Genomic DNA, 21,452 nt, shown 5'->3' on the forward strand with positions numbered 1-21,452 from the left:
GTGGGGTGGGAGGTTGAGGCAAATCGCCTAGTGTCTGATTTTGAGCAGCCAGACACCAGGGCGATTAGAAGAGCACAGCAAGCCTCTTAGTAGGCTTTGAAAACCAGTTTCATGACTGGCAAGGCTTCGGTGTGACAGTTGTGTGTGTTTCTCCTTGATGCAAACCCGCCCCCTTTGTTGATTTTAATTCCCTGTAAGCCAACCACCCTCCCCCCTTCGAAATAAAGTAACTATTGTTTTGAAACCATGCACTCTTTTTTATTAATAAAAAAAAAAAATGAGATAACGGACAAGGTAGCCCAGGTGGGGTGGGGGAGGAGGGAAGAACAAGGCCACATTGCTTATTGTAGCCACACTAAAAATCAAACAGTTTGAATAACAACCTTCTGTTTCTTGGGCCATCCTCTGGAGTGGAGTGGCTGGGTGCCTGGAGCCTCCCCCTCTGCGTTCTTGGGCATCTGGGTGAGGAGGCTATGGAACATGGGGAGGAGGGTAGGTGGTTATACAGTGGATGCAGCGGGGGTCTGTGCTCTTGTTGGCTTTCCTGCAACTCCAACAGATGCTTCATCATGTCCGTTTGCTCCCCCATTAGCCTCAGCATCGCGTCCTGCCTCCGCTCTTCATGTTCACTTAATTCTTTCCTGGCCTCTGCCACTGAATGCCTCCATGCATTAAGCTGTGCCCTATCAGTGCAGGAGGACTGCATGAGCTCAGAAAACATGTCATCACGAGTGCATTTTTTTCACCTTCTAATCTGCGATAACCTCAGGAACAGAGATGATAGGGGGAGCGTAGAAACATTCTACGCTCTACAATTCTGGGGGGACTGCACGGTCACCTGTGCTGCTGAGTTCGCCACGCTGATCTAACAGGAAATGAAATTCAAAAGTTCCCGGGGCTTTTCCTGTGCACCTGGCTAGTGCATCAGAGTTCAAAGTGCTGTCCAGAGCAGTCACAATGGAGCACTCTGGGATAGCTCCCGGAGGCCAATTCCGTCGATTTGCATCCTCACTACCCCAAATTTGACCCAGCAAGGTCGATTTTAGTGCTACTCCCCCCGTCGGGGAGGAGTACAGAAGTTGATTTTTAAAAGCCCTTTAGGTCGACAGAATGGGGTTGGTTGTGTGGATGCAGTCATTTTTAAATCGACCTAACATGGCTAAATTCAACCTAACCCCATAGTGTAGCCCAGGCCACAGTCGTATACTGTACAGGTATGTGGGTGTACAGATTTATACAGACAACGCAGACACTAGGTAGGATGCTGATCTCCGTTATACCAGTTGCTCTGTTGACTGCAGTAGAGTTGCTCTGGATTCACACCAGTGTAACTGAGATCAGAGTCCAGCCCACAAACAAACCTGCAGCCCTTACACGCTGGGTAATTCTCACTCATGAGCAGTCCACTTGACTTCAGTAAGTCTTACTGGCATTACTAAAGGATCTGGGCCACGGACTGCAGTTTTGACTTTTGGTGAGGCTGTATTCTGGGGCAGTTGGAAAAGGTGTTCTACTTGAATCTCCAAGGCAAAAAGCAGCACCTGATTCTATTCTCACTTGCACCAGTGTAATTCAATGGATTTTCAGCAGAGTAACTGGATCAACACTGATGTTACTATTAAGTGAGAGGAGAACTGGGCCCATAGTAGCCTACTTGGAAGACCACTCCTGCAACCTCAGGGACAATTGTTTCACAGATGGATTGTTTAGTCAGTGTCTGCCTGATGAAGTTCATTGACAATAGAATGGGACATGCTAGTTTTTGTTCCTTGGGACCCTCCCATTAATGGAATGAGAGCTGCACAGCTGTGTAGCTCTCCTGGAATCCAGATGTTAGCCCTCTCTGGGCTGGTCTGCAGTGGGAAATTACATCAGCATAGCTACATCTCTCAGAGGTGTGAACAAGCCACACACTGAGAGATGTAGCTATGCTGATCTAGCCACTGACAGAATAAGTCTTCCATTGCCCTAGCTGGTGCCTCTCAGGGAGGTGGATTACCTATGCTGACAGGAGAACCTACTGGCGTAGGCAGGGTCTACACTGACGCGCTACAGCTCCCTCATTTGTTTTGGTCTTTGGATGAAAGCTTCTTCCAGAAACACCATGAACGGGGGGGAGGGAGCACTAACCAGTCTTGGAGTTCAGAGGTGCCATCCCTGTGTCATTCGTTGAGGCCGTGCACTATATCCCCAGTTCAGCAAACTTTAAGGACTTTCTAAATTAATTAACATGTTTCAAAATTTCCTGTGAAAATTAATCGGCATTTTTTGACCAGCTCTAATGAGACTGTTATAGGATATATATCCCCTGGGCTTAAATTCAGGTAAATATTTTCAAACTCCTGAGGCAGAAGTTCTGAGCCCTGGCGTACCCTGAGGGGCTGAAGCCCTGAGCTCTAATGCCTCCCATGGGGCGGGGGGCCCTCTGGGAAATACTCTCTGAGAATTTAAGCCCTGTATATCCACAGATAGGCTGGCGGGTATGTGTCTTTTAGCATGTAAGCGCTTCAGGCAGGGATTGATTCTGTGTCTGTACGGTGCCCTGCATGATGCGGCCAGCGTTTGGGCTCTACTGTGGTTAATAACAATGAATATCTGTGAGTCGGAGCAGGGTGGAAGTAGGGCATGAGCTTATCGCATACAGAGAATCTCTTTTTATTGCTTTCCTCTTTACAGCCGTTTGTGTGATGTAAACGTCAGGCAGAAAAGGCTTCTCCAGACAAGCTCCTATTTAAGAACATCATAGAAAATGAATTTGCATGGGCTGGGCTGATATGCATCATTATCTCCAGGTAATACATATTTTGCACACACGAACATGAATGTGACTCTCTGGGCCCTGGGAAATTCCCTGTCTCAAACTGAAAGGGGATTTTTTTATCTGCACAAGCCCTTTGCCAGGGGATCTGTGGAATGAATTGTAGTCAGTAAAGGATTTGCACCACGGTGTAATCAATACCTGCCCTGGCATAGGTTAGACGCTCTTCCAGAAGGATATGGAGGTGCTACATGCATCCATCAGGGAGGAGATCTCACGCAGTGTGTACCTGTTTTTCTACATGTACGAGGAGATCTGTTCTCCCATGGCTGTGCAGAGTTTTACATAGGTCAGTCTCCTTGACATTAGTGTTATGCTTTCATATAAATATGTGTGTATTTATGTTTGGCATGGGAAGAGCAGTTTTCTCTTATATGTCTCTTATCCAAATATAACCAACCCTGAGTCTGCTTAGCTTAAGACAGTGGCTCTCAAACTTTTGTACCAGTGACCCCTTTCACACAGCAAGCCTCTGAGTGCAACCCCCCCTTATACATTAAAAACACTTTTAATATATTTAACACCATTATAAATGTTGGCAACAAAGTGGGGTTTGGGGTGGAGGTTGACAGCGCGTGACTCCCTGAGGGGTCCAGACCCCCAGTTTGAGAACCCCTGGCTTAAGAGGTGTGATAAGATCACACCCACAGATGCTATGGCTGCAGTGGCTGGACACTCTATGACAGTATATGCAGTGCATTTGTTTTTGTACTGTATATATTTGTTTGTTCAGCACATGTGCAAATACATTAGCTGCACTGTCTCCTTGCATGTACAGCATGTTTGCACGTGCTGTCAGGGTTTATGTACAGTGTGTGCATATGTCTATGTGTGTGAATTTATCTGCAGCCTGTACTCGACAGACGCGATAACGTGTTTGCAAATGCAGCATGTGAACATGGTATTATCTGCTGTGTACACACATTTGCATGTGCATGCAGGCCTCCTCCCCCAAAGGTGCATGAGTACATAAATGTGTAGATGAATTCCCACTGGGTGTGTGATGCTCCAGGGGAACAGGAGGGAGGCTTTGCATTCCTCTCCCCTCTACCACACCGCAGGGGCAAACCTGCATTGAATTAGCTTCTCTCTGATAAGAACCATTTCTTCACGGCTGCCTTTGAGCCTGATCCTCAGAGAGGCTGAGCACAGTCAGCTCCTAGTGACAACAATGGGAGCTGAAGCTGCTCAACCCCTCCCACAATCAGGTCCTTGGTGCCTAGCCCATCCAGCCTGCGCGCACAGAGGGGTCTCAGGACACAATGAATTGGCTGAGGCAAAGAAGACATTAGTGCACACGTGACATATCTCAATATAATTTCTAAAACTCTATGAATTGAACAGATAAAATACTTCTGGTCTATTTTTGTTACAAAATATTAGCCATTTGGATTCTTTGCTAGGTGTGACCACACTGCTGTTCCCAAAGGAAGCTGCTCGGAAGGATATTTACAGAAGGAAACAGATACAGACAGACAGATGCTCTCAAAAGCCTACACATAGGTAACATTTTTGTGTTTTAAAAAAGAAACACTCAGATGGGATGTGCCATGTGGTGAAGGTGTGAGACCTGATGTCGTAAAAGCCGCTGTCCCAGGTGTGGCCGCTGAAAAGCAGCCCAGACAAAATGGGCTAGAGCCTTTAGAGAATTACAAATAGATCCCAAGAAACGTTTCTGGCAGCTCCAGGCTCCTGTCCTTAGCATGGGCTGCTAGAGCAGCGGGAGCAGCATAAGCTAAGTCAGCAAAGAAGTCAGATTTGCATTCCCCATTTCAAAGCAGAGATTCTCCCAAGTAGCAGCGCATGGCATCGAGGGCTGAATTGTGTTTTAGAAGCCCCACAAACATATGACACTAATTCCAGACTGAGCCTTCTAAAAATACTCAAGTATTATAGACCAATAGCCCCAAAACACTGCAGAACATGGTAGAGTTTTTGAAGAAGGGGATTTGGATTCAGTTAGATTCCACTTTACGACCAAACACATAAAGGGTAACAATGGATGCTGTGGAATTCCTTCTGGGATTTATGAAAATCCATATTAAAAAATACAGTAGTATTGTACAGCCGTGGCCCAAATACTCTTGTATCTGTTGCCCTGATTCTCCTCTCTCTCTCTCTCTCTCATACCAGTGTTGTCCTGGGGTAACCGCTTACTGATAATTTACACAGGTGTAAGAGAATAATCAGGACCAGAGAGACATCTTCTGAGCTGATGTAAAGGGACAGAGCATCTTCCACTTTCTTACCTCAGAGGAGGATATTGCTTCTTGTGTGCTGGACCATTACTGTACAATGCTGTAGCGTTTGTTTAATATGCAGCAGCAAATAATCACTTCAGTTTGGCTTATCTAATTTCTGCAGCAGGCACCTGCCTGATCTCACAATCCAAAATCTCCTGCCAGTCTCACAGTCAGAAAAACCATTGTGTGTGGGTTGGTGATTTTCTTTGCGCCACTTTTCTCACGGCAAGGGGTGGATTGTTTCTTACTTTTCCCCAGGCCTTTTGCTACGTTTGTTCAATCTCTTTGTCTAATGGCACCCTGCCAGCGATCAGGTTATGTGCAGTGGTTTCTACTTGCAGAATGATAAGTATACTGAGTGTGTGTGTGTGTCTGTCCGTTTGTGGATGGGGAGTAGTGGGCACAGGAGTACAATAGGCCAGACGGTGTGTATACACATTTTAAAGTGCCTGTAACGCTCAACGAACCCAAACAAAAATAAGCAGAGGGTCTCTGGTCACAGTCCCAGAGGGCTCAACTACACAGTGGATTTTAGAGCAACCCCTTCTACTAAAGGAAAATCCTGGAATAATCCAAATAACCCTTGCCAATTAACCTTCATGGAAACAGCCTGCATGCCCAGCAGTGTAGAAAACAAGAGGAGGTGGAAAGGTATGTGATTGCTACATTGGTGTCCCTGACCAAATCTCCATGCCAGAAGCAGTCTTTGGTAGGTCAGGGAAGTGGACCTCCCTCACCCTACTACACCCCTTCACCCCATGTATTGGTAAATCCTAGCACTACTGATAGCTTCCTTCTGGATTCTCTGTAACTTGAAGTCTTTAAATCAAGATCTGAAGAGTTCCATAACTCAGCCTGAGGTTACAGGCCTAGTGCAGGAGCAGGTGGGTGAGGGTCTGTGGCCTGTGATGTGCATGCCTGACTAGATGATCATGATGGTCCCTTCTGACCTTAAACTGAGGAGTCCTTTATCCAGTGTTAAGGGGGGAGAAGGGGAGGACTCAGGAAAGCTTCCTGCTTTTTATGTTGTCTTAATTTCACCACTTAATTATTAATAACGCAAATCTCTCTTCTAGGAACTTCACATTGTTATGAATATTTTATCTAAAATAATTATTTCATCAAATACTTTAAGGTGTTTTGTTGTCACTTTGTGTTAAATGTCAAATAAAATCTAATTTATTTAAACACACACAAACCTTCACTGGCTTAATGAACTCTGGGGAAAATCAGCCTTCCTTCAAGGCTGAGAGAATAAGCTGGGAGAAGGAAGAAAATTGCCAGAGATGCTGAGAGGCTATCATCTCCCCATCAGCAGTGGGTAAAAATAAAATGCTACCAACGGCTAGCTGGCAGCGAGATGGCAAATTCCACCTGTAGGATTTCCCAGTAAGCTAAGGCCCAGTCAAACGAGATCCTGCCTATAGCTAGTTTGGAAGGGCTCACCCATTCCTCACTACAAAGCCAGATGGCATGGCAGCCAGGCTGCATTTCAGAGCCCGCTGCGGGAGAGGGTAGCTGAAAGTCAGGCCATGTGAGAGCTCAGCACTGCACAGGAGCAGGACTTAAAACTGGGCCCACTAAAGGTAGGGGGCAGTTTCTCAGGAGCGAGAGCTTCCTAATCTTGGGCCCTTACCAGCTTCCAGGCCCCTGCCTTGCCCCCAGACCGGGAGGGCTCATCATAGGCATCCTCTGTGTGGTGCCTGTTTGTTTTCCTTTAATCTGTATTTGGCATAAGTATAAAAACAGAGGCATTACATCCTGCTTCGGCCAGAAGAACAAAGCCAAGAAAGCAGCATCTGCCTGTGCGTGCACATGGGACACTCACTGAAATGGGCTGTACGTGCGTTTCAACTGTGGGGATAGACCATCAAGTGCTGGGCTTACCACCAGGCTTTTTGGGCTTACCAAACCTAGGCACTGTCCTGGGTGCCCCAGCCCAATACAGCATGTCTCCCCCAAAAGCCTGCCCGGGAATCAGGCTGACATCCCAGAGCGCGCGGCCTTCATGACCCTGATCCAGAACCTTCTTCAGCCTCATCCCATTCAAACCCTGGCTGATCACAAGCCCTTCAAGCTGAGTGTCCTGGCGGAGCCCACTGACATGTGAAAGGATGTGGGACAGCCCGACGTGCAGGGCCTGACAGATCACAGCCTTTGCTTCTGCGAATAACCCCACTGAACTCAAGGGGATGGAGCCAACTGGGGTAAAAGCCTTCCTGTAGCTGACACGACGCTACCTGCCCTGCTGACTCAAGCACTGTCCTCCACAATCCCCCAGCTCCAGGTGCCCAACAAGAAAACTGCTGTGTCACCAGCCAGCACCAGGCTCCCGTGTCGCAGCCGCACGTGGAGAGGAAAAATTGTCTCTCGCACGCTTTTTAAAAATCTAAAATAAGGACCTAAAACTTGTTCTGCCCTGTTTTCATATTCTAAAGTGGCTCTGCTTAAGCCTCGCAGGGAGATAGAGCGAGCGAGACCAAAGCCTTTAAGCTAATTAATACCTGCTCCTCCCCGCTGCGTGAGGAGATTTTTTTTCTAAAAATACAGCTCTACCCCATTTTAAGGCCGGCGTTCTGCATGTCAGTGTGACCGATAAGCGTGAGGAGCTGAGCTGTTATCTCCCTCTGGAGCGCTGAAAGTTGGCTTGGGGGAAAGGGAGGGATCCCGCTGTGCGCAAAAGGTGGGAGTGTGAGGACAGGACCAAATTCCCATTAGGGAGCTTTAAGCGGGGGCAACAGACTATCCAAGCAGGAGGCCATGTTTAAAGCGTGGGTCCCCAAGGCCATCTGGAGGGTGGGTTCCAAACAGTCCCCTCCGTGCAACACTGAATGGAAAGGATCAAATGAAGGGATTTTTCCATCCCAGAAGGTGAACTTAACATTTGGCTTTTTCTCAAGAGCACAAATTCCAGTGAGAAGGAGACACAAAATCAGCTGGGAGAGGACACAGGTGCGGTTGGGGCTGGGGGAGTCCTCCAGGTGTTGGCGCATGCTCCTTTGTGCCAGAAAAGACCAACCTGTGTGTGTGCGCGTCTGTGAGCACGCACCACAGATCCAGACAGCACTAGCTCTTTGAGAAAGCAGTCACCCCAGAAAGGTTTTGGGGGGTCTAAACTCTCCCTTCTGCGCCCCCAGAACAACTTGGTTTTTCCTTTCCTAAGTATGCACCGAGCATACTCTACCACACAGGGGTATTTACATGTGATGAGTTCTGCTGGATCTCAGCAAAGCTCTCTTGGTACAGTGTCCCAATTTAACAACAGAAAGAGTTTTGGTGTTCAAAGTGAGGCCATCATTGGGTTCTGCCGCAGCTTGGGACAGTCTCCCCTTCTCCTGCTCACTCTCTCTCAGAACCGGCTGCTGTGAGAGGAGAAGATACCAAAGGGTGGTGAGGAGGAAGCATGTGATGAGTCTCACAAATTCTCAGCTCCAGCTTAGCAGGCAGCAACGGCGGCAGCAGTGTTGGTGACAGCAGCTCCTCCCCCCACCCCACCTGTGCTCCACCCAAAGTCAGTGCCCTGAATGGTGAGTCTGTTCCCGCCAGAACCCGGTGAAGTTTTGTGTGATAAAATCTTGGCTGGGGACAGGTGAGGTGGAGGAGAGGGGTGAGGAAGAGAAAGAGGGGCAGAAATAGCAAACTGAAGACACAGAGCAAACAAAGCAGAGAACCAACAAGCTCGCTGGGAGAAGGGTGGCAAAGAACTATGGTGGGGTCCATGGAGGTGGCGTGAGTTGGCGTGAGCGGCTGGGTGGGAGGCGCAGGTGGAAGTGTGAGCTCCAGGACTGGCAGTTTCTATAAAGGGCTCTTCACAATTACCATCATCTCAGGGGAGATGGGGAGGAGTTAAGTCTGTTCAGGTTTGGTTTTTCTTCTCTTTTACTAAAAAATAAATCCCAAACTAGATCTCTTTGTAGACAGAAAGGGTCCCGGGGAAAACCTGTGCTGCTTGGTGGTGCTGGTGGTGTGGCTACACTAGACTGCGTGAGCCACTGGAGTACCTACGCCTCTGAAGCAGGGAGCTGGGGGGGCAGAACTGGTGTGGGTGGTTGTAGGGTGGTGGCGGAGGCGGAAGTGGGGGCTGATGAATGATTTTCACTGGGGTCCCTTGGAGCCCGCTGCCTGCACTGCGCAACGGGGTGGAGCTGCAGGAATCGGAGGAGACGTAGCGGGTCAGAGTCTGGTTGAGGGCCGGCTCCATACGAGCGAGGCACGGCTTGTCCAAGACAATGACTTTGACAATCTGCTGGCACTGTACAAGTGTCCCCGCCGAGGCGGGATAGGAGGGTACCAATGCTGTCTCCAGCCTCTCCTGTGGCATGTTAGGACGCGTGCTGGCCTGCGTTCCACTCTCGGGCCCCAGGACGGAGTTGTGCTGGTACGTTTGAAGCCTGTTGTGAATTGACACCTAGTTTAGAAACAGTCAAAGAAGCATTAAATGTTACAAGACATTTTCCCAGCTGCTACTACTGGCTGCCCTGAGCCCCACAATCTCTCATGCGCATCAACCGTAACCCTCCCAAAGCATGATCCCCAGCCACAGCTCCCTCTCCCCGCACAATAGCTATCTCCCCTCCCATGCCCGAGCTAGAACTAAGGTGCCCTCTTGTTGCCATCCCACTAAAGGCAGGAGCAGCCTTTCCAAATGCAATGCAGACGTTGATTATCCAAACCTCCTGGGGCATGTGAATGAGTTCTGATAGGGGCGGTGTCTGAGAATTCTCACTGTAATGAATTGCCCTTGGAGGCTGTGCCCTGGCTCCAGGCAGCAGGGCAGGTGGGTTGGTGAGCAGGGTTTCAGATAATCAAGGTTGTACAGTTCTGCAAAATGACACTGGCTGAGGCTCAGAGCGAGACTCGCGCCCGCCCCAGCGCCCTGAGCAGGAAGGTGCACAACATGATTTGCTAAGCTGTTTACAAAGGAAAAAAAGCAGAAATCTGACATATTCCAGCAAACTGCAGCTCCCGCCGATCCGTTTGATGGTTTGTAAGTGAAAGGAAATGAGTTAAAAGAAATTACCCATCTAGCTGGTACAATGATAAAAGAAAGGCATGATGAAATGGCAGCAGATTAGATAATCTCAGAGAAAATGGAGATGCTCTTCTGCTGATGCGAATTACTGGGTGATCAGAAGGAAGAGGGGAAAGGAAGAGAGGCTTCAGGGGTCTCCATGGACCTGAAGAGAGTCCCCCACGTATGGGCACCCACTGATTCCAGAGTGAAAATGGGGAGGAAGCTCAAATGTAATGGAACTCCCCGGGGAACAGGGGTCGGTAGGGCAACAGGCCAGCTCCCAGAAGTGGGTGGCTGCAGGGCAATGAAGCGAGTGGGGCTCTCCCGGGAAGACTGGCTGATGGCAGAGTTCTCCCTGCCCATGGGTGTCTGCCAGGTGGTGGAGATCCCCGGGCCGGGGGAGGGAGGCTGGCTGGCCCCAGGGAGGAAGGCAGGATGGACTGGGTGGCAGGGAGGACACAAGACTCCCTCAGGGGGACTGGGTGATAGCACAGCTCCCCCTGCCAATGGATGGCTCCCCCTGGGGGGATGGGTGGTGGCTGGGCTTTCCCGGGGCACTGACTGGCTGTAAGGAAGGGAAGCTGCCTCCAGAACTGGGTCACTCTGAGGGGGACAGAAGTCTGACATGGGAAAAAGTGTCTGCAGGTTGCTGGTGCTTCCCCACAAGAGTAAGTGCGTGGGGGACGGTGGCAGAATGTACGTCTGCCAGCAGATGGCACGACCCACTGGGAACTGGTGCCTATGAGGAATGGAGCTCTCCGGGGAAGCTGCAGGGTAACTGAGCTTCCCTCAGGAATGGGTATCTTTGAGGTGATGGAGCCTCCCCTAGGAAAGAGTGGCTGCAGGGCCTGAAGTGCTCGCAGCACCCCAACTCACTGAGGCAATAAGCTGCAGGCAAACATCAGTCCCAGCGGAAACTGGAAGCTGAGGACTGAAAGCACCTACCTCAGGAAATGGGTGTCTGCAGGGAAATGCAGCTTCCTCTTCCCCCAAAGGGGACCGAGAGCCGCAGAGGGATGGAGTGCACTATGGCAAGAGGCATCTGCCGGGGGATAGAACTGCCTTGAGAAAGGCCAGGTTGAGGGCAGCTAAGACACTTAGGGGAGATCTCCTCAGTGCTACAGCTATGCTGGGAGAACTGGCAGCTGGGAGGCAATGGGGCTCTCTGCGTAGGAAAGAGTATCTGCTAGGAACCGGCGGTCCCTGCCGAAATGTGTGCAAACCGGACAGTGGAGCTCCCTGCATAGGAAAGTGAACCTCTGGGGCAAGGTTTGCAGGGAAGGTTACTGCGGGTAAGTTCGCACTGGTGGCTGCATGGCGTTAGCAATGTCAGTGGCCTGTCCAGGCAAGTTTTTAGCTGGGTTTTCAGTTTTCCCTTAGGTAGCAGCGCGGGTTAGTCTATGGCGTTCGGGAGCTTGGTCCATGAGGGATGTTGCAGTTATAAAGACGGATTGAAAATGCTTTGAAGTTTAGTTTGGATTTGAAAGTTGTATTACCCGTCCTAGCAGTAACTTTTAATTGTATCTCTGGAAATTGGTAAAATTGTCAGTCTGGCTGGGGAGGCATTGATTAAAACCTGAGAAAAGAAACAACAGAGAATGTGAGAAGAGCTGAAGTGAGAGAGAATTACTTACCTCAGCTGCTCTGTGCTCTACTTACCTCCACTGTGCTATCTGAGACCTTCTCCCCCAACTCCTTCTTGCCTTTGAAATAAAACAGACCTATCAGTGAGGAAACCTATGTCTCATGACATCAGAAGGAGCATGGCCTGAGGCTGTGGCAGCTCACAGGACTGGTGAGGTACTGTGGAGCCTCTAGGTTCAACTCCAGCCCAGACTGATGGCAACTGATTGTTGTTATCATGTGATAACCACTTGGTGGGGTAGATGAAATGAGCTGCTGACCCCAGCTCAGTTTCTTGTGGACTGGTGCCCAAATCATCACTGTGTCTGGCCTTAATTGGCAGCTGTGGCAGAGAAGCCAAGCCAGGAATGAACATAAAGCCTGTGCTACCTAGACGTGGCAGGTTGGTAGGAGGGTGTGAAAATAGCTTATAGTGCAATTGCCCATTCTTGGGATAAAGAAAGGACTTTGGTCTGTCGCTTTTCCCCTCCAAGGGTTCGCTGTGGCTATTTTGCAGTTGGGGTGGCCCTCAAAGAGGCTTTTAAAGAATTTTCTGAGGTACCTGCTGAGCACTTATGCGCACCTCACTTCCACTATTTGCTGAGGGCCCAGCCCTTGCTCGCAATGCTGAGCACTAGCGCCCACTGAAGTCAACGTGAATACTTGGGTGAGTGTCTGAGTAACAGCTGCACAGTCAGCCCACAAAGGAGAGTGACCGCTAACCTGTCGGAGATGCTTGCTTGGACTGTGGTTCCATCTGAGCCCCGTTGGTCTTTAACGTAAGAGTCTTTGCCCCCTGCTGCTTCTCCAGCTCCCCTGAGAGTCAGAAGGATAACAGTGAATGGGGAGAGACAGGGACAAGAGTGAAAGTGAGACAAAGAAACAGAAGAGAAAGTCAACCAGAAGAGAAGATGTACAAACAAGAAGGGAGAGACCGAGAGGCAAAGGAAGACAGGAGAGAAATAGGAATTAGAGATGCTATGTATGCACATGCCAGTAAAGCCCCACGGAGGGACAGACTCTGACACCCACATTCCCAGGGAGTAGCACCTTACTCCACGAGTGATACAGTTGACTCCAATGGGAATACTCATCCATTCAGAGATATTAAGGCCAGCAGGAACCCTCCTGATCTAGCCTGACCTGAAGAGCACAGGCCATAGAATTTCACCCAGCAAAACACAGATGGAGGTGCAGTGACTGGTCCAAGGTCACCAGCAAGCTGTGAACAGAACCCAGGTCTCCTAACTCCCAGTCCGGTACCCGGTCTACTGGGCCATGCTGCCTCTCATGGAGTAAAATTATGCAGCGCGATGAAGGTTATCAGAACCTGTTGCTTATACCAGTTCATATATACAGAATCTTCCCAGGTACTCACAGGTCATATCTGCATATGAACATACATAGGGACAATCACATGCATATTCCAACATACACCCGTAGGAAGGGATCTTCAACCCCCCAACACACATGGACATACATACAGGATGACTGCATGGAGTCTGGATCACGCTGGAAGCCTTACATTCAATTCGTATCTGTTCTAGCTCCATCACCTCTGCTATTGACTCTTTTAGATCTTCCACAAATTTCTGCATTTCCTCTGAACCCAGAGCACAGAAGTGTAGTACCTGTTTCTTATCTGAGCCTGAAACTGGAGTCACCAGGGTGATGCCATGGGGGTAATCTGAAAACAAGACATGAAAAGAGATTGGAAGAACGAAAAACCCAGACCTAACAGCACCAGCCCTTGCTTGAGATGTGGCTGCATCACTCCCACTACAGAACGACATTCAAGACTTTCTAGCACTGATGCACAGATGCAGTGCATCGTCGTACTATAGCACAGGGCAGCATCTGGGAACCTGCACTGTTCGGGTCACAGAGCCTATGCTGTCCTATAGCATAGGAGCTGTGACTGTACAAGGGATTGTCTCATCGTGCAGCACAGGACCTGTCACCTGCAGCGCCGAGACACAACTGCCGCACCTCCCTTGCAGTCACAACAGTACTATGTAACTGGTATTTGCCACCACTGCCATGTGATTGCATTTCCTCTGTAGATCACAGCACGGCAAAAAAGTAACTCTGCACAATATGGTGCAAGCACAAATACTACAGTACAGTGCAGAGGCCAGCAACCTCCAGCACTGACATACCACTGCAATAACCCCACTAAATACCAGCACAGCATGCAGGAAACTCCAGCACTGAGAATAGTAACTGTAACGCTTCTGATATGTTCCATGTGTTCTGGGAACCCTCAGCACTGAGACATGACAGTAGGGCACTTGGTTGGAATAGGAGCAAAGGGCTTACATTCAGGCAACAAATCTTTCTCTCACCCAGCAGGAGACACAACAAATCCTGGCACCATTGAAGTCAATTGCAAAACTCCCATGGACTCTGGTAGGGCCAGGAATTCACTCTAGGTCTCTGTCCTAGCCAGCAGGGGGCATGGCAGGGAAGGAGACATGGGTATACAAGGGTCATAGCCTGCTCTCTGTCCCAGACAGAAAGGGCCACCACCTACACTGAGAGGTGATCCCACTGTGCAGAGAGAAGAAGTAGGACACAGGGAGACACACTCCATTCATCCAGCTTTAAAACAGACAGGCCTATTTTTCAGTGGTTTTTCCTCCAGTACTGAGACAAAACTGGATGGGGACAGTATTGGACAAGGGATGCCATTTTGAAGAGCACGCTCTTCCTCTGCTGACATGAACTTGCACGCATGGTGTGTGCGAGGTCCTGCTGGCCAGGCCGGAGTCACACCACTGCTGTCCCATATTCAGGAAATGCATGAGTGGCCACCCTAACCCAGATAGACTCATTTTTTTCACACCCAATGGAAGGCATTATAGGGCATGTGGCAGGGGAGATGCAAAGGGAGCAGAAAGCGCATAGAGAGATGAGGGCCAGTGTTCTGAGAACGAAAGTGGATGCAGAAAGGAACCAGCCAGAGACTCCAGTCTCCAGCCAGTAGGGGAGCTGCAGAAGCAGCCAAAGCAGGGACCTCCAGACATTCAGAGAATTTTCTACAGTTTTAACTGGACTTTCTCTGCCCTGTGCTGAGTGGCTGTTCGCTCCACTCTGCCCCTCCTTCAAGATCTCTTCCCCTCAGCTTCACTCTGCATCTGCCCCTCTCACCCTCTTCTCTCCCATCCCCATCACTCTCCCTTCCTTTCTCTTTCCATTTAGCTGATCCCCCTCCTAACGAAACCCACCCAAATAAACAAACAATTGTGGCACTAACGTGCCCTTTGCCATCATCCCATTGTTCGCTCGGCTTGTGTGTTCTACCCCTTCCCCATCCCTGGGTCCGTCTTGTCTATTGACATTGTAAGTTCTTTGGGGGCAGGGACCATCTGCTCTGTGTTTGCCCAGCCTAGCATGATGAGGCCCCATTCTTGGTTGGTCCCTAGGCACTATTGTAACTAACATGAATAAATTCTAAATTCACTGTCCCCGCTCTGACAGTGACACCCCTCTGTGACCTTGGGCCACTTAACCTCTCAGCCTCAACCACCCTATGTGTACAAGGGGGATGTAAGTCATAGTACCCATACCAATCTCGCAGGGGTGCTGTGAGGGTGAAATAGTGTCTGCAAAGAGCGCTGAGGATGGGCTAAGTATTATCATCATCTCCCTTCTCCATGGCATACTCAACACAGGTACCCACGAGTATCAATGAGCAACAGCAGCAGCTTGTGCAAATGCTGCCATCTCCTCCCACGCTGAACCCGGCACCCTCAGTTAGGCTGAGGGTTTCTGGCACTCCTCCTCCACAGAACCAGTCTAAATAATGACAAATAATGGCTCCATTCCCAGACCATCAAGGTCAAGCCGATGAGGTTTGGCCTCGTGCCACGCTTTTGTGGTTGCCATTCCAGCAGCTGTTTTATGTCTTGGTGCCTCTGGGGTGGTGGAAGGAGGCACAGCACCTGAACAACAGTGGGGTGGAAGGCAGAGCCGGAGGCATGACACCTGTGGGGGGGACAAGCTCTGCAGCCGCACTTGCGAAGAGTGCGCTCCATCTGGTACGGTCGCCATCTGGTGCTTGCTATGTGTGTGGTCCTGGCCATACCGCCAGTCCAGCCGGCTGCACCCCCCTCTGCTGCAGAGTGAGCCGTACTCCTCTTGTGCTCAGGGGGAGCAAGCAGACACATTCTAGCTGCCTCCTGTGCAGGTGCAATGAGAGGGATAGCGGGTAGGAGCAACTTCTCCCGGACCCACTGCCCCCATACAGCAATAATTCAGCCCCCAGTGTAGGCAACATGCTCAAATCCCTGCTGATGGAAGCCTTTCCAGCTGGAGGTTCCAGAAGCAGGGACCTTCCCTCCAGCTCCACCTGCCTATCCCCTCCAGGGTGCCAGCCCACAGCAGACTTACATTCATTCTCAAAGAGATGGAACTGCATCCCCAACAAGCCAACTGACTTGCAAAATGTGTAGGTCGAGGAGCTTTTCTTCTTGGGGCAAAGCTTGAGGATCTGTCAAAGAGAAACATCAGCAGCTAAGGGCACTGGGAAAGAATGAGGCATGAACAGTGCAAAATGCTTCGAGTGTGCTCCAGAAAAGCTCTGCTAACGCAGCATCAGCGTGATGAATGGTAACCCATAGGCTCTTTGTCTAGTGATTTCCCTGTCATGACACTCTGCACGCTGCACTTATGTACACAAAGCTCCGGACCTCGCTCCTTAGATGGCCTCTCTTTGACACTCTCCCATTTGCAACTTTGCAAGCAGACTTTAGTCACTCCCTCCCTTGTGGGCCAGAGCATGCCATTGAAGGCATGGGCTAGCATAGAGGGTATTATAGAGCCATCCACAACATGCCTTCCAGAGTGCCCGGGATACAGGGTAAGTGTGCATGCTGCATTGCCCCTTAGAAGACATAGCACATTCTCCCCTGCACATCTGGCCATTGTCTTGCATCTGCTTCCTGCCCCCTTTCCGTTGGCTAGTGCCCCAGGGGACACTAGTAGGGAGCAGTCCGTACCGTCAAGCTCCTGTATGGGGAGTACAATGGGGGGTGAGCATACAAGGAGCCTTTCCCCCCTTATGTACATATGCAAGGGACAGGCACAGCCTGAGCCGATATTGGAACAACCATCTTCCCAATCCACCTTCAAATCACTCCTGAAAACTCATTTCTTACCACTAGGCTTCTAGCGCTTCACTTTTCTCCCACCCTTTCTGCTCCCAGTCTTGCTCCTGATTGTTCAGTGTTTGCCTGGTGTCTGCTTAAATTAGACTAAAAGCTCTGGGGTAGGGAATGTGTTTTTAAAGTGCCATGGACATCTGTGTCACTATGTGAATAATGAATAATCTACACTGAATGCGGCAGTGGTGGACGGCAGTGGCTAGGCAGTGTTCGTCAGGAAGGATTTAGACAGCAGGGGAGCTCTGCCTGCCTCGGCACGGACAGATAAAGAACTGAGCTTCACTGAGAGGAATGGAGTTACTGTGGAAAGTACTGACCTTGCTTTGATTGTTAACGGGACACAGAACCACCATGGGACATGACTTACTGAAGGGTTGGAGATTCCTTTAGGTGCTATTGCCCCGTTTTACCATGGGGGATGCCATGGCATCTTCTTACAATGGGAGGCGGGATTCTGTGGCCTCTTCTTATGTGAGGTTAGGGGTTGCCATGGCCTAGTTTTGCCAGCAGCCTGTCCCCCTTCCTGCTGTACCATTTTGACAGTATTTCCCAAAGAATTCAGAAGCTCCTTTGATATAAGAACGGCCATGCTGGGTCAGACCAATGGTCCATCTAGTCCAGTATCCTTTCTCCCAATAGTGGCCAGTGCCAGATACTTCAACAGGGAATAAACAGAACAGGACAATTACTGAGTGATCCATCCCCTGCTATCCAGTCCCAGCTTCTGGCAGTTAGAGGTTTAGGGACACCCAGAGCATGGGGTTGCGTGGTCCCTGACCATCGTGGCTAATCACCCTTGATGGGCCTATCATCCATCAACTTATCTAGTTCTTTTTTGAACCCAGTTATACTTTTGACTTTCACAACATCTCCAGCTCCTCCTTTGGCACACTCTCCTGCCTAACATCCCAGAGCATGCTCACCACCAGTAGGTCGTTGAAGAGGAACACTTCCCTCTGGTGAGCAGCCTGCTTCTGCATTTTATTCACATCCGTCACCTCGTAAAGTCGGCTGCAGCAGACCAGCCGGCGATGGGGCACAGACAGAACCTGCAAGGCCCAAGAGAGAAGTTAAGTGGGACATGTTCTCACTGCCCTCCCAACCCAAACGATTCAGTGTCACCTCTAGCTACTCAAACCTTCGCGCAGTGGCATGGGCCAGCTCTGCCCACCTGCGTCCTTCTCCTCACCATCACTTTCCCCATGTGCCACAGCAAGAACTGGCCTGCACCCTTTGACTCTGAGGAACCCGATGGAGTGGTGGGGCAGGCAGTCACTGGAAGCCCTCTTATTATTGAAACAGATCACCACGTCTGGCTTACAGAGATCATGGGTGGCTGCTTACCCTCTTCAGCATCCTGCCATCACCCCAGCTGTGGGTTTGTAACTTTCTGGCCCTTCTGGAGATTATTTCACACAGTTGAGGTCAATGGTGTGTTTTTGCGTTACTCATTAGTCCTGGCCAAGGAAACCACTGGTGTTCTCCTAACCCTTGCACTCCTCAAGGAGCTCCTGGGAGAGCTGGCTGAGATCGCTTTCTATCAGACTTTTCCTTTCCTTTCCTATGTCTTCACAAAACCTGAAAGAGAGTCTGAAGCACTGCGGTGTATCTCTGAGGTGTCAGCAGGCAGGGCCCGTGATAAGACTCTTGGCTAGAGGATGAGTGCACCAGCTAAGACAAATTCTGGCTAAGGGAGCTCCAGAACCATTAAGAAAGAATGAGATTGCAAGAAAGAGGGGAATCCAAGAAAAGGGAGCAAATGTTAAAGGACAGAAGGGAGTGGAAGGAGAGAAAGAAAGGACTATGGGAAAGAGGTGAATGGAGAAGGAAGGCTGCAGCTGCAACAGAAGGCGGGACAGAGGAGGAGATGAGAGGAGATGGCAGGAGTGAGGAAGTAGAGGTGAGAAGAATAGAGCAGAGGTTAAGAACTCACTGTTTTCATCCCTACTATGGATTTCTCCACCTTGGTGACATAGGTCACATGATCCTCATTGGATTTGAGCTCTTTCTGTTGGATCCTCTCATAGATCCCCACAACCAGCTCCCGGGGAATGTCAGCGCCGTCGTCCACCCCTGCAAAGCACAGAGAATGTAGAGCAGGCTAGGCAGAGAGCAAGGAAAGAGCTGACAGTCCTCAGCATGCACCGACTGCCTTCTTTACACAGTGTGTCTAGGCAGTGTGGGGGAGATGGGGAGGAAGCAATAATCTCTTGGTATAATATACTGCCTTCTCTGCTGATATAATGATATAATCAGGAGAATGCAAAGGATTTCGTTATTCCACTGCTTTGCATGCTGGCTTCTTTCCACATGTTCCCTGCCATTTTATAGTCACACTTTCATATTTATAGATCTTGGGCCACTCAGCAATAAAACCGGGCACTGATTTCATATAACCATCAACTTTAGAGATGGAAGAGGCCTATTAGGAGATCCAGCCCATTCCCCTGCCAATGCAGGATTGTGGCTCAATTGTACCTTTACTAGTTGCTTGGTCTGGTCTAGTTGTAAGTGTCCCCAGCAGTGGGGCTTCAACCACTTCCCTTCAAGATTAAGAGGTGATGTGTATGTGGATCGTGGTTAGATGACAACTAAAGTGAGACCCAAGATAAGAGAAGGCAGGTGTGGATAGCAAGGAGGAGAGCGCTCTGGATAGACAGTTAGAGGAATAGCATGGAATTAAGGAAGGGGAGATTTAGGCTATCCAGAAATCCTGTCCAAATATTTGAAGCACCAAGATGGGAAAGGAGGTGTTCCGGGAGATCCAACAGGATGTAACTAGGATGAAATCAAGCAAAGGAAAATTTCAATATCAGAGAAAACTTCTGAACTGTGATATCTATTAAATTGTGTAAATATCTCTCAAGAAAAGTGGTGGAAACCCCACCCCTTGAGGCTTTTAAAAATGGGCTGGACATATTGCTGGAGAATATACTGTAGAGGACAATTCTGCACTGATCCACTGGGTGATGGACTAGCTAGGACCCAACAGGTCTTTTCCATCACAAGCTTCTGCCACTATGATTCACAGAGAGCAGCAGCCCTGGTTACAGAAGCTTCAGTTTGTCTTTGGCTTCAGCCCTAGCACACACAGAATCTGGAGCAGCAGGAGTTATGCCTACCTGGTGCAGCACCCTCACCTCTCAGGTTCCGGATGAAGTCCTCCAGCATCATCTTCCTGTCGGGTTTGATGTTGGGGCTGTACATGTCCGTGTTGAGGAGGATGATCGCGAAGGCCAGGATGAAAATGGTGTCCGGGTTATGGAACTGCTGGACCACGTCCGGGTTACACATACAGTACCGCTGGCTGTAGTGGGAGGGATGCCCAGACATACCATGGAGACCCCAGAGTGGAAATCAAAGGCCAGTCTACCCCAGATGTGCACTTAGCGAGGCCCAGACTGCTCCCCCTCAACTAGACCTCAGCACGAAGGACCAAATCACTCCTTTACAACCACACTTGCCTTCATCTCACACAAACTGGGAGTATCTGGCTGTTCTCCCAAGGCACAACTTACCCAGCAAGGGCAAATTGTGCCATCTAAGGATCAGCTCTACTGACTCACAGGGAGCTCAGGGAGCAACTGTGTCCCAGAGGGGCTCCACGGGCTGGTGTACCCTGCTCCCCTACACGTGGCTGGTGCAGGGGCGGGGGTGAAGCCCTGGGTCCACCTCCTACTTCCCTCTTTTGGGGCACAGTACCCACAGGTAAGTGCTGAAAGAGCAGTGTCATTATGGCTGCTCCTTGTGTGGGTCTTGCACACAGAGGTGGGGAGGTTCCTTGTGTGCTCTCCACCCTGCACAGCCATGTAAGGGACCATCTGACTCTGGCCCCAGGATGCTGTGCAGTCCTAGAAACCTGTAACTGCCTCAGGCCCCCAAGGGATTTCCCACTCTGCACCATGGATACCACTGAGTTCCTGCGAGACAGACATCTCTGTGCCAGCAGGACAGATGGGATTTTACCTGTTAGCCTGCCTCAGGATTTACCCTTCCTTCAAAGAGAGGTTTAGCTCTGTCACTCTCTCTCCTTTGTCCTACAGCTGCAGAAATGTTAGCCACCCACTTCACCTGAATGGTCTCTTGCAACCCGTGTTAACTCCTTATGCTAAACAATCTGTTCCACCTTGTATTTAGCTGTGACACGCTGCATGCCTTTCCCAGACCTGAAGAAGAGCTCTGTGTAGCTCAGAAGCTTGGTCTCTCTCACCAACAGAAGCTGGTCCAATGGAAGATATTCCCGCACCCACCTTGTCTCTCTAGTATCCTGGGACCAGCAAGGCTACAACAACACTGCACACAACACTCTCGCTCCAGTCACTCCTTTACTTTGCCTACTTCCTGCCACCCCCACGTCCCGGTTCTTATTTTCCTCAGTGTAAACAGTCGGTGTCTCACAGCCAGCAGGGCTGCGCGGGCGCACTGCAGTGACGGCTCTCCTACCTGAAGGCCTCAATTAGCCGTTCCACCTTCTGAGCCTCTCCCTGCACACGGATGTGGGCTTGGAATTTCCGCAAAGCTTCATCCAGCTCCATGCCCGAGAAGTCCATCTCGTCCACCACACAGCTAAGGGGCGAGGAACACAAATT

At 50.0% G+C, this 21,452-nt stretch overlaps 1 protein-coding gene across 3 annotated transcripts in view; it reads right to left on the reverse strand.

The window, feature by feature from the left end:
• Nucleotides 1–311: 311 nt before the first annotated feature.
• Nucleotides 312–21,452, reverse strand: part of IQSEC3 (IQ motif and Sec7 domain ArfGEF 3) — a 135,362-nt gene continuing 114,221 nt past the window's right edge. The window contains exons 4-13 of one of the 3 annotated variants that reach the window (XM_074939180.1): nt 21,307–21,429; nt 20,004–20,170; nt 18,797–18,936; nt 17,787–17,912; nt 16,091–16,190; nt 13,224–13,385; nt 12,422–12,514; nt 11,735–11,778; nt 11,572–11,651; nt 9,318–9,452 (exon numbers count right to left, since the gene is read on the reverse strand). In XM_074939180.1, the coding sequence (XP_074795281.1) occupies nt 11,577–11,651; nt 11,735–11,778; nt 12,422–12,514; nt 13,224–13,385; nt 16,091–16,190; nt 17,787–17,912; nt 18,797–18,936; nt 20,004–20,170; nt 21,307–21,429 (1,030 nt within the window). In that variant the 3' untranslated portion in view covers nt 9,318–9,452; nt 11,572–11,576. Of the gene's footprint in view, nt 9,470–11,571; nt 11,652–11,734; nt 11,779–12,421; nt 12,515–13,223; nt 13,386–16,090; nt 16,191–17,786; nt 17,913–18,796; nt 18,937–20,003; nt 20,171–21,306; nt 21,430–21,452 lie in introns of all 3 variants that reach the window. The other 2 variants (XM_074939189.1, XM_074939171.1) reach the window with 2 other exon arrangements.

Source organism: Natator depressus, chromosome 1 (assembly GCF_965152275.1).
Source record: "Natator depressus isolate rNatDep1 chromosome 1, rNatDep2.hap1, whole genome shotgun sequence".
In the NCBI taxonomy this organism is placed as follows: domain Eukaryota; kingdom Metazoa; phylum Chordata; order Testudines; family Cheloniidae; genus Natator; species Natator depressus.